Consider the following 12,345-nt stretch of genomic DNA (forward strand, 5'->3'; position numbering starts at 1 on the left):
TTCTATGGATCTATTAACAACAATTTATGTTTTTCTAATCTATCTATCTATGTTTGTTGTAAGCTTGTGTTTAATTAGCCTATTTTATCTATCCATTAGGTTGATGAGCTTCTAATTGTTATCTCCCTTTGAGATTGAATGAATAATGGTACCAATTATGTTTGCAAAAAAAAAAAAGGGTTTATGACCAACCGTTGAAAAATTAGAAGAAAATTAATTTGACGTACATAATTAAAGAAACAATAGAAAATTATAAGCACAGTAATATATGAATCCCAAATAATTCAAAGATAAAATATAAATTAAATAAAACAATATAAAAATACTACAATAAATTTTAAAATATAGTATTTGGAAAAGAAAATGTATATATATATATTTTTTTTCTGGGTCAACATATTAATCTCCTTATTCTCAACTGAAAAAGTAAAAAGTATGAGAAAATTTTGGCTTAAAAATAAGAAAGTAGTGTTTCCATTAAAAAAAATTCCCAATTAAACAAAGTTGAAAGCAGTATTTTTGAATGAATTATTTAAATATGAAACGATCTATGTTTATATAGAAGTGAGTATTTACAAAATTTAAAATTAATAATTAACTGTATATTTTCCTTAATCCCTTTTTCTATTTTTTTGTAGAATTAATAACTAAAAATTAAAAATAAATAAATAATATTATAATTTCAAATTTAATGAAATATATATATATATAATCTCCTTATAATTATTTTTAAAAACTTTGTATTTATAATAAATTATGTAATTTTTGATAATTATCTTTTTAAATTATTAATATTTTTTGAAACAAAATATTTTATTTTTGTTGTAATCAAATTCTCCCTTTTAAATATTAACTTTTACTCTTGTCAAAATCTAAGATTGATAACTTGACACATGTCAAAATCTTGTTAATGGCTAACTTCCAAAACCCAACTTTATATAATAAGATTGTATAAGTTTATAATAGTAATAAATAATATATTTCTATAAATAAAAAATTTATAAATTATTATTATATTAGAATTCGTTATTTTTAACTAGTTTTTATATAAAAAAATTAGTAGTTATAACTTTATTAAATATTTTTATTATAGTTTTTACTTTGACGATTATGTCATTTTATTTAGACTACTCCCTCCGGTTTTTTTTACTTGTTGTACTAGAGCTTTGCACACTAATTAAGAAAATAGATCAATGTTCTATTATACCCCTTATTTAATACATTTTCTAATTTTTTCATTGGTCAAAGCATTAAAATAGTTGGGATAAAATTGGTATTTTTCCAAAACATATGCATTGGAAACTTAAAACGATAAGTATTGGAAAACAAAATTTTTACTCTAGAATGACAACTAAAAAAAACCAGAGGGAGTATATTTTTCATCCGGATCTTAAACTAAGTAACTCAAATGACAAATTGAATTGAAACAAACAATTTTGGATCTAAAAATACAGTTGGGACATCACTACATTTATGGCGGCATTCAATTGCCACGCATTTTTCCAAAATATCCCCTTAATATAAAAATCAATTTAACACATTCTTCACAATCTTGAATCTTCTGTGAGTTATATTAGTCTTCTTCTTTTCATGTTTAACTCTGTTAGACTGTTACCATCCTTTTCGTTCTCTTCTCAAACGCACCTTCAACTAATCCCGCTTTTAAAAATAAATTACCTACTTACCTAACCATAAAAAATGGGAAACGAAGCAGCACTGAGATCATCTATGGTAGGTCTTGCGTTGGTGATGGTGGTCGTATGGTTATGGACACAGTCTTTAAAGAAGACTGTTGTTACTTACGCCGTCGGTATTTCTCTTATCGGTGGCATACTTTTGCCTGATTGGGACTTCTTTGATCGGAGTTTCTCACGGTGGGGATACCCTGTCACCGCCGAGGAAAGAGCCGCCGCTCTCTCCCGCAAATCTCATCCTTCAAGGTTACTATCTTATTCCAATATCAGATTAGTTGTTTCATACGTATATGTCACTTTTTCAATTGTTAGATCTAAATTCTGGTTTAGATTATATAAACCCCAATGTATAAATATACGGTATAATGTTAGCTAGGTTACATTTGTAATGTATGCATATTGTAAAGCTACGGATATTTTTATATTGTTTTTTTTTTCAACTATTGGGCCACAGGCCGGTCCATTAGCTTAATCTATAGGAAGCGGAACTCCCGGATATGATGGTGCTTTTTACATTAAGGACTTACCTTTGGCCACTGCACTAATGGTTGATTATATATTGTTTATGAAAATTATATATTGATTTATATTATTAGATCGGTTTAAATTAGTGCCTAATGGTTGAATCTTTTTTTTGGATCTAATAATGGATAAATCTTTGAAACATATAACAACAACGTACCATGTTCGGAACAGTCTGTAATACGTGTGTATAGCAACGAATTAGATTTACAAGTTATGCACGTTTCTGTGATGATTGAATTATATTTACTTTTTATGTAAAAAACTATATATGCAGGTTTAGAGTGTACCCTATGAGGATGGTTTTATACGGCACGGTCTATGGATATGCAATGTATAGGTGGTGGATGTTCGTATCAAATTATTGAAGTCATATTGTGTAACTCGTCCAGCTTTACGTATGGTTTATAATGTTAATTAGCATATGTTGTTAGCCTTGTTACAATTTCCTTTCATAGAATTTATTTTAACTGCGAAGAACATGAAAGACCCACTCTAAGATTTACATATTATATTTACAACGGATTTGGTCTGCAAAATCAATGACCCACATGCCTATTCAAGACATGCCTATCCAATCGAACCATACTGGTCTCCTTAGATTGATGATTACAAATTCACAATCATTTACCACGTAGAGGCTTTTTCCATTCAGAACAAAAAAGAATTTTTTTTTTTCTTGGACAAAAAAATAAACAGTTTTACGTAATTTATAAATTTTGTTTCTTATTTTTTTTACCCTATAGTGGAAGAAAAATAAACATGGTTACAATACTTTCAAGTGAGTTGATCACTGTGACCCGCATCACTTTGGTAAAATACACTATTGGGGTTAGAGTTAGAGAGATGAGCTACATGAATTGGCATATGGCTATCTTCGTTTGATATCCCAAAACCCAAAACAAAACTCCTAGAGACTCTATAGATGAACATTCTACCACCAAATTCTATCCCACATCAAAGATCTTTAGGTTAAAAGTGGAGAACAAAATGACAACTTTCAAGACTTCTCAAACTTCGTGATAACTTATGTTTTGCCCTCTGAAGTCGATATATTAGAAAGTAAATGTCTCTAGGTTTTTTTCGCGAGGAGTAACAGGGGGAGGAGGAGGAACACCAAAAACCCAATCTAGAACGTTCAAGTATTTTGATCGAAATACCTCTCTTTCTTGCGCGTAACAATGCATTATGATGGCTGTCGAAACGCTGAACACAACCACATCTGCTCTTCTTAGACTCTTGGGCGGTCGTATATATCCAGCATCTGTCATGCAAGTGAAGAAGCTCTCTATTGCCCTTGCTAAGCAGTAGAGTGATATCTCTATTCTTCTGCTTTTCTTCTCAATAGCTAAGGCCAGACCTGTTGGGAACTGTAGGAAAAAACCTCAGTTTAGGGAAAATATTAGTTCCACATACACATGTATGTGATGTGGATGGATTTGGTTTGTTACCGTTGCTATGGCCACTAGCGGTATGTTACATGTCTCAAAAGTTCGGAAAAGTAGACAAGTCCAAGCCCTAGTTTAAATCATTACAGAGATGGTATAAGTTTCAACTTAAGTAATAACAAACAAACAAAAAAAATTGTTAAATCTTACTATGTTTTTTTAAATAGGGTATGAAATTAAGAGCTTTTCAATAAATGATTCTAACCAGGCAGAAGAGCAGTAAGTCGAGAGAAACAAACTTGATCTTGCCGTGCCCAGAAGACCTTTGCCAAGTATCGAGTATTGCCTGTGAGATTGGATATGAAAGATATCATGAGGTGATGAGTAAATGAGAACGTATAGAAACTAAATACCATTTTCAATGAGTAGTATAGAAAATTATAAGATTCTGCAGGACACGAATCTAGTACTTTTTTAGCAGGTCTTGACGATGGACTATTAGCGCTGGAATCAAGTAGACAGGGACATAGACAGGTAGCGCCCTCTTGTAAGCTTGAAGGAAAAATGTAATACCATGCTTAACACATGACTCATTTCCATGTATTATCTACATGGAAACAACATGAGACAATTAACACAAAGGAGGCAAGTAATGCTTGCTACTGATGATACTATAGTAGAACATAAGATACGATATAAACGCATACCGAACATGGGACTTTCATGTTAGGATCCAGTTTGATATCAACTCCAACAGACTTGTAATATTTCTCAATTGCCCTTAAATTGGTGAATGGTTGAGCGCTGGCGATATCTTTTACACCTTGTAAGATAGAAAGATCCTTCCCACCATGTTTATTAAGAAAAGACTTGTACGATGAAGGAAGGTTTTCTTGTTTCAAAATGTAAGCAGACCTGAAAAAAAAAACACACACACACAAATTGCTAATCTAAGAATAAATGATCTAATATGCATAATCAGAAACAACTAATAACCAAGAACCTAGTAAAAAGAAAACTGAGCCAGATGTTGGAATAAGTTAATATCTATGTAGAGAGAAAGGAGAACATACAAAATCTGTGAGGAAGAGAGACACATGAGAAACAAGTCCCCATGTTTCCAAGTAAGCGGCTTGCATATCTTCCCGAACCGTTTACTTTTAATGCCACAGCGCGACGCAAGGACCGCAGCACGCATCAATATATAAACAGCCAAACTCGTATGTTGAGTATTTGGCCCTGTGAGAAGCATAGATGGTCCAGCCACCAATCCAGCAAACAGGGCCCTCCACTTTGCAGTTCTGGATTCAGATAAATTACTTCACTGTGATCAAATCTGAAGCAATCGATATGATTCTATATTTCACTATTTTGGTTCATTCTAAAAATCAGAAGAAAAACAAAACAAAACAAAAATCCAAAAGAATAGTGTAGGGACATGCCTCTTGTCTCCTACTAAAGCAGCAATAGCTTCATCAACTGTAACAAAAGTCCCAGCAAAAGTTCCCAAAAACAATCCGTATCTCAACGTCTCCTTAATCCCCAGAGCAATCGCTTCACTATTCGAAAACTCCCCGATTTTCCTAAACCGGATTACCATCAGATCAGATTGAGCTATTAAACCGGAATATTAAATATATATATATATATATATATATATATATATATCAAGGCGGATTCGGCTAACCTGGATTGAGAAGAAGACCTACGACGGCGAGCGAAACGAGCTACGATTGAGAAAATAGCTAATCCACCTTTTAAACCAGTACCTATAGTGAATCCTTTGACGGAAGCGACGATGATTCTTCGAAGCTTCTCCGAATCGTCCACCGATTTCGATTCCGATTCAGAGTAACAGGACGAAGAAGAGAGATCGAATCGATCGGAACTTTTGCAGTGAATGCATGTAAACTCATCCGATTTACCGAAATCGTCGCCGGGGGTTCCATCGTTGTCACCGTTGATGCATGATGAGCAGCAACGAGAGCCGTTCGTAGACTCGCCGGATGGTGACGACATGACGTCGTCGTCAGTGAGACTCTCCGGATTGCGCCAAAAGAGCTTTGGTGGGAAATTGGGAATTGGCTTTTGAATAAAATACACAAAAAGAGAAGAGAGAACCAGAAAAAAAAAAGGAGAGTGATGGAGACAAATAAATTTCGTAGATTTAGAGGGCCAGTAAGTATTATCCAGCTGTCAAGGAGTGACTGCCACGTGTCGGCTTTGATTTGTTCTTTTCACCTAGGGTTTAAATGCTAACTGTAGTCAGAGCGGCCAAATCTATCTGCGGTCTGAACCGTTCCATTTTTAGAACGGATTACAGACTATTGTGAATCAACTTTATTTGTATGCAAAAGCGGTCTGTAGTTGGTCTGCTGCGATCTTGTCTCTGCTTTATTTAGATCACACCATGCAAACTATATTTATTAAATGATAAATAAAAAGCAGTACAGTCCGCAGACGGATTTCTCCGCAAGACTGCTGCGACCATTCACAATCTTAATAAATCTTTTGATTCTTCTGCTTTGGAAACCGTAATGATTTGGAAGTATGGGTTGTGGGAAGGCGATGGGCTTATTTTATGGGCTTGAAAGCAGATAGGATAATATTAAAAACTTGGAACGTTACAAAAACAATACGAAATATAATACTTTTTTTCCTATAGTTGTGATTTTTATGGATATGGTTGATTGAAGAGTTTTTGATCAGATTTCAGAGTCCATATTTTTTTAACAGTGTTGAATCCAGAAAACATAGATATAGGTATTTTCGGAATGCTTTATGCGAACTAAACATGTTTAGTTAAATCATTTTTCAAAAAATATGTATAATACATGTTTTATTGTTGAACGCTTGAATTCTTTTATTAGAATCCAAAACAATACATGTAAAGACATAAAAGGTAATCTCAAGTCTCATAGAATTCACTACAACTACAAAGTAAACAAGGTTAAAGCTGACCAAAATATGGGTTCTATTGGAATAACATCGTATACAACAAGTTACACGCATAAGAGCAAGGTATGTGTTAAAAAAAAAAAAAAATTACACGCATAAGAAAAAAATATACTCCCTCCGTTTCAAAATATAAGATGTTTTAGAAAAACTTTTTTGTTTCACAATATAGGATGTTTTCAAGTTTCCATGTAACTTTAAGATTACTTTAGTATTTTATATTATGCAAACCTTATCTCATTTTTGTTTTCGTCTTTTGCTTCTTTAACCAATTATTTTTTTCCTCAAACCTACAAAATAAATCAGATTTGTAAGACTATGGATGTCCAAATACAAAAATCAGTTCCTTGATTTGTATAACATCGTCTAAATCAAGCTACACTCACATAAAGAAAAAAAATGAAATGTATATATATGCGACTTTTACCTCTCGTCGTCCGCCTTCTGCTTCTTTCACCAACTATCGATCTTATTTGCTTTGCTCCCTACTCGTCTATAAGCTCATGTGATTATGTGAAAAGTGTATAAAAAGAAGAAAACTTCATGGTTTATATTCCGTATTGTAATGAGTCCTAAATTATTTTGTAAACTAACCCAATTTCAAATTTTCAATTTGCTAGATAACCTATAATGAAACTCTTTTGCACGTTAATTTTGTAGGATATCAAGCTTGAAAATAACTAATTGCATAACAATATAAAGATTCCAGTCAAAATATACATACAATACTAATTTGATGTACGTTGCATGTCTTATATCCTTTCAATCCTAACTAATAAACATAATCCATGGAAAATGTAAACCATTGCAATTTTGCATCTTTCAAGTTGACGTCGGTTTAGTAAACCGTTGCCAATACCAATGCTTCTCCCAAACTTGATACATGGAATCCACAGGGATCCCTTTTGTCTCTGGCAAGAGCATGATGACGAATAACGTCATTATAAAGATCCAACCGCCGTAAAACAAGAACGCACCGTACTTGAAATCGCAGAGCGTTACCAAGAACGTCTGAGAGAGAGCAAACGTTGCAGCGAAGTTCACGGCCACACTTAAGCTCTGACCAGCCGGCCGCATCTTGAGTGGGAATATCTCACTTGGGACCAGCCAGCTCAATGGCCCCCATGACCATCCAAACCCAGCCGCGTATATGCAAAGTAACACCACCACCGTCACGGCGTAGCCCTTCTTCATCTCTCCGTCCCCGGTGGCTCCCTCTGTCACCGCTAGCAACGCAGCCACTGCCACCTGTACATGACCTGACCTAGTTATCAATTTTTGCATGATTTGTGACAAGCATAAATATATAATCCATAACTTAACCTAATGAGAATTTTAGAACGTACCTGACAAATAAACATCTGAATACCACCAGCAATAAACAATAAACGTCTACCAAACCGGTCAATAACCATAGTTGAGACAAGAAGCGAACCAAGATTAACCAACCCGAGTATCAAGGTCGCGATAAGAGCCGGACCAGAACCAAACCCAACCGATCGAAACAGAACCGGCGCGTAGAACGCATTAACCGTGATCCCGGTTAACTGCTGAAAACATGGTATCGCCACAGCAACCACAAGATGAGGCCTATACCGTCTTTCCAATATCGTCTTCATAAAAGGTTCGGCTCTAGCCTCTATGGCTAGCTGGCTTGACCTAGCAAACGCCGCTAGCTCGGTTTCCACATCAGCTATGTTTTCGACGCCACGTAGCTTTAGCAACGACGCGTGGGCATGTTCGTGTTTCCCACGGGCCAAGAGGCTAGAAGGTGTGTCGGAAATGAATAGACATCCGACGGTCATGATCGCGGCTGGTACAGCAGCTAGGCCTAGTGAGATGCGCCAGCCGTTGTGAATGCTGTCCGTGCCGTAGTTTATTAGATTGGCTGCTACTACTCCGACACCGATGAAGAATTGAAAGCCGGAGTTGAATGCTCCACGCCATCGCGGTGGGGCTACCTCCGAAAGATATACCGGAGCCGCCTAGCGTACGTACGTGTTCACATTCAAAAATTTGTAATTTTTTTAGTTACCTTGTAATAGATTTGCTTACAAAACCAAATACAAGTTAAACCGAAACTAAACTGTTTACAAACCGCATAGTTTTAGTGTAGTAACAAACCAACAAACTGAAACAGAAACTGGACCATAACAGTTTTAGTGTAGTAAAATTTATAAAATTTGTATATTTTTATTAGTGCATAAACATAATATTAATGAAATTTGATGAGACCAGGCCATAACCATACGAACTATAATAGTATTTGGCTTCAGGCTTTATAGAAGTGATTAAAAAAAAAAAAATCAAAGAAACTAAATTGTAAATCGGATGGCTCACTTTTCCATGCATATCTACACAAACAAACAAAATTATATTATGGACTTTAGTGAAATTAGAACTACAGCTACCTGGTTGGTGAAACCAACACCAAATCCTAGCAAAATCCGACCGGAAATGAGCATGGCTATGTTGGCAGCTAAACCATTGATGAGGGCACCAAAGAGGAAAGTGAAACCGCCGAGGATCATGGTGGTGCGGCGACCATAAGCCGCGGTGAGACGGCCAGCCACTAAGGAAGCGAGTAAGCCGGCGACATAGAGGCTGGATGTGAAGGCCGTAAGAAGTTGACTGTCGTAGACGCAGTACACATTCGTTTTAGCTTCCGAAGCTTTTTTGAGAACCGATGGAAAGAATTTCTCAAGAAACGGCTTCATAGTCGTCACACCCCCTTTGTTAAATTGAAAAATCAAAATTATATTAATTAGTACAATTTGTTTTTACTTAAAAATTTAAAACTTGTTGTATGAGATGATCCTTTGTGTGCTTGAATTAAAACCTGAGATTCCGATGTCGTATCCAAAAATGAGACCGCATGAGGCAGCCACAATGCAACTCATGACAACTGCGGCAGTGATCTTGGCGTCAATGTTGCCGGCGTCCGAGTTATCAAGAGCCAATCCTCCGATAGCCATTTTGCTTATCCCTTACGAATGCATGAAAAGTTGTTTTTGTTGTAAACCCAAATGAACAAAGAGAATACATTAAAGAGGGCTTTTAATTAGGTGAATATTTTAGTTAGTTGGCGTCATGACTTGATGGTGCAACTGTGCAACCACTTATCAATTTTTTCTTCTTTTCTTATGGTTACAATTTTGTACACAAATACATACGTCTAAAACGCTTGGACCACTTACCTTACCTATATATACGTAATAATGAACTATGCTAATTCACGTTGTTCAAAACATACCATATGTAGGTAACAATAGATCGAGTTGGGTATAACATCCTTATACCCTCTCCACATCAATCTCAAACTCTTATAATTAGTCAGTTGCATTGGATTAAGACACATTTTTACCCCAGAAACACTAACATAGCTGTTTACAGCTTCTAAGCAATGTTTTCTTGGTTTTAGCCTGTTTTGGAACAAAAATGGGTATAAGTGGCTTTTAAACTATCCACATCTATCTCAAACTCTTATAATTAGTTAGTTGCATTGGATTAAGACACATTTTAACCCCAGAAACACAAACAAAGCTGTTCAGTGCTTCTAAGCATTGTTTTCTTGGTTTTAGCCTGTTTTGGGACAAAATGGGTATAAGTGGCTTTTAAACTCTCCACATCTATCTCAAACTCTTATAATTAGTTAGTTGCAATGGATTAAGAGACATTTTAACCCCAGAAACACTAACAAAGCTGTTTAGTGCTTCTAAGCAATGTTTTCTTGGTTTTAGCCTGTTTTGGGACAAAATGGGTATAAATGACTTTTAAACTCTCCACATCTATCTCAAACTCTTACAATTAGTTAGTTGCAGTGGATTAAGACACATTTTAACCCCAGAAACACTAACAAAGCTGTTTAGTGTTTCTAAGCAATGTTTTATTGGTTTTAGCCTTTTTTGGGACAAAATGTGTATAAGTGGCTTTTAAACTCTCCACATCCATCTCAAACTCTTATAATTAGTCAGTTGCATTGGACTAAGAAACATTTTAACCCTATAAACACTAACATAGCTGTTTACAGCTTCTAAGCAATGTTTTCTTGGTTTAAGCTGTTTTGAGACAAAATGGGTATAAGTGGCTTTTAAACTATCCACATCTATGTCAAACTCTTATAGTTAGTTAGTTGCATTGGATTAAGACTTATTTTAACCCCAGAAACACAAACAAAGCTGTTCAGTGCTTCTAAGCATTGTTTTCTTGGTTTTAGCCTGTTTTGGGACAAAATGGGTATAAGTGGCTTTTAAACTCTCCACATCTATCTCAAACTCTTATAATTAGTTAGTTGCAATGGATTAAGAGACATTTTAACCCCAGAAACACTAACAAAGCTGTTTAGTGCTTCTAAGCAATGTTTTCTTGGTTTTAGCCTGTTTTGGGACAAAATGGGTATAAATGGCTTTTAAACTCTCCACATCTATCTCAAACTCTTACAATTAGTTAGTTGCAGTGGATTAAGACACATTTTAACCCCAGAAACACTAACAAAGCTGTTTAGTGTTTCTAAGCAATGTTTTATTGGTTTTAGCCTTTTTTGGGACAAAATGTGTATAAGTGGCTTTTAAACTCTCCACATCCATCTCAAACTCTTATAATTAGTCAGTTGCATTGGACTAAGAAACATTTTAACCCTATAAACACTAACATAGCTGTTTACAGCTTCTAAGCAATGTTTTCTTGGTTTAAGCTGTTTTGAGACAAAATGGGTATAAGTGGCTTTTAAACTATCCACATCTATGTCAAACTCTTATAGTTAGTTAGTTGCATTGGATTAAGACTTATTTTAACCCCAGAAACACTAACAAAGCTGTTTAGTGCTTCTAAAGCAATGTCTTCATGGTTTTAGCCTTTTTTGGGACAAAATGGGTATAAGTGGCTTTTAAACTCTCCACATCTATCTCAAACTCTTATAATTAGTTAGTTGCATTTGATAAAGACACATTTTAACCCTAGAAACACTAACAAAGCTGTTTGGTGCTTCTAAGCAATGTTTTCTTGGTTTTAGCCTATTTTGGGACAAAATGGGTATAAGTGGCTTTTAAACTCTCCACATCGATCTAAAACTCTTATAATTAGTCAGTTGCATTGGATTAAGACACATTTTAACCCCAGAAACACTAACATAGCTGTTTACAGCTTCTAAGCAATGTTTTCTTGGTTTTAGCCTGTTTTGGGACAAAATGGGTATAAGTGGTTTTTAAACTATCCACATCTATCTCAAACTCTTATAATCAGTCAGTGTCATTGGATTAAGACACATTTTAACCCCAGAAACACTAACATAGCTGTTTACAGCTTCTAAGCAATGTTTTAATGGTTTTAGCCTCTTTTGGGACAAAATGTGTATAAGTGGCTTTTAAACTCTCCACATCCATCTCAAACTCTTATAATTAGTCAGTTGCATTGGATTAAGAAACATTTTAACCCTAGAAACACTAACATAGCTGTTTACAGCTTCTAAGCAATGTTTTCTTGGTTTTAGCCTATTTTGAGACAAAATGGGTATAAGTGGCTTTTAAACTATCCACATCTATGTCAAACCCTTATAGTTAGTTAGTTGCATTGGATTAAGACTTATTTTAACCCTAGAAACACTAACAAAGCTGTTTAGTGCTTCTAAGCAATGTTTTCATGGTTTTAGCCTTTTTTTGGGACAAAATGGGTATAAGTGGCTTTTAAACTCTCCACATCTATCTCAAACTCTTATAATTAGTTAGTTGCATTTGATAAAGACACATTTTAACCCTAGAAGCACTAACAAAGCTGTTTGGTGCTTCTAA

General features: G+C 34.9%; 3 protein-coding genes across 5 annotated transcripts; 1 reads left to right on the forward strand and 2 right to left on the reverse strand.

The window, feature by feature from the left end:
* The first annotated feature begins 1,516 nt into the window (after positions 1-1,516).
* Positions 1,517-2,755, forward strand: LOC104773838 (signal peptidase complex-like protein DTM1). Its single transcript, XM_010498506.3, has 2 exons — positions 1,517-1,940; positions 2,494-2,755. Exons 1-2 carry the CDS (start codon positions 1,699-1,701, stop codon positions 2,582-2,584), a joined length of 333 nt encoding a protein of 110 aa, XP_010496808.1. The 5' UTR covers positions 1,517-1,698; the 3' UTR covers positions 2,585-2,755.
* A 170-nt stretch (positions 2,756-2,925) lies between these two features.
* LOC104773840 (uncharacterized) lies at positions 2,926-5,748 on the reverse strand. Of its 2 annotated transcripts, none has more exons than XM_087497276.1 (8): positions 5,292-5,748; positions 5,047-5,187; positions 4,678-4,905; positions 4,312-4,519; positions 4,075-4,211; positions 3,870-3,950; positions 3,668-3,734; positions 2,926-3,586 (listed from the first exon to the last, which is right to left on the reverse strand). In XM_087497276.1, the coding sequence occupies exons 1-8, from the start codon at positions 5,621-5,623 to the stop codon at positions 3,272-3,274; spliced, it is 1,509 nt and encodes a 502-aa protein (XP_087353402.1). In that variant the 5' UTR covers positions 5,624-5,748; the 3' UTR covers positions 2,926-3,271. The 2 variants fall into 2 exon arrangements, with proteins under 2 accessions (XP_087353402.1, XP_087353403.1); XM_087497277.1 differs by having other exon boundaries at positions 4,678-4,940; positions 5,292-5,745.
* Positions 5,749-7,229: 1,481 nt separating this feature from the next.
* LOC104773837 (sugar transport protein 5) lies at positions 7,230-9,683 on the reverse strand. Of its 2 annotated transcripts, none has more exons than XM_010498504.2 (4): positions 9,399-9,683; positions 8,971-9,290; positions 7,906-8,544; positions 7,230-7,807 (listed from the first exon to the last, which is right to left on the reverse strand). In XM_010498504.2, exons 1-4 carry the CDS (start codon positions 9,532-9,534, stop codon positions 7,382-7,384), a joined length of 1,521 nt encoding a protein of 506 aa, XP_010496806.2. In that variant the 5' UTR covers positions 9,535-9,683; the 3' UTR covers positions 7,230-7,381. The 2 variants fall into 2 exon arrangements, with proteins under 2 accessions (XP_010496806.2, XP_087350171.1); XM_087494045.1 differs by having other exon boundaries at positions 7,230-7,818; positions 9,399-9,633.
* Between the last annotated feature and the right edge of the window lie 2,662 nt (positions 9,684-12,345).

This window comes from Camelina sativa, chromosome 17, assembly GCF_030686135.1.
Source record: "Camelina sativa cultivar CO46 ecotype springtype chromosome 17, ASM3068613v1".
Lineage (NCBI taxonomy): Eukaryota > Viridiplantae > Streptophyta > Magnoliopsida > Brassicales > Brassicaceae > Camelina > Camelina sativa.

Coding starts and splice junctions, on each gene's coding strand:
- LOC104773838 (XM_010498506.3), top strand. CDS start 1,699: ATGGGAAACGAAGCAGCACTGAGATCATCTATGGTAGGTCTTGCGTTG. Junction 1,941..2,493: donor CGCAAATCTCATCCTTCAAG/GTTACTATCTTA, acceptor CTATATATGCAG/GTTTAGAGTGTACCCTATGA.
- LOC104773840 (XM_087497276.1), bottom strand. CDS start 5,623: ATGTCGTCACCATCCGGCGAGTCTACGAACGGCTCTCGTTGCTGCTCA. Junction 5,188..5,291: donor AGGTCTTCTTCTCAATCCAG/GTTAGCCGAATC, acceptor AATCCGGTTTAG/GAAAATCGGGGAGTTTTCGA. Junction 3,951..4,074: donor CGTCAAGACCTGCTAAAAAA/GTACTAGATTCG, acceptor CCAATCTCACAG/GCAATACTCGATACTTGGCA.
- LOC104773837 (XM_010498504.2), bottom strand. CDS start 9,534: ATGGCTATCGGAGGATTGGCTCTTGATAACTCGGACGCCGGCAACATT. Junction 8,545..8,970: donor GTGTTGGTTTCACCAACCAG/GTAGCTGTAGTT, acceptor TACGTACGCTAG/GCGGCTCCGGTATATCTTTC. Junction 7,808..7,905: donor TTCAGATGTTTATTTGTCAG/GTACGTTCTAAA, acceptor GGTCATGTACAG/GTGGCAGTGGCTGCGTTGCT.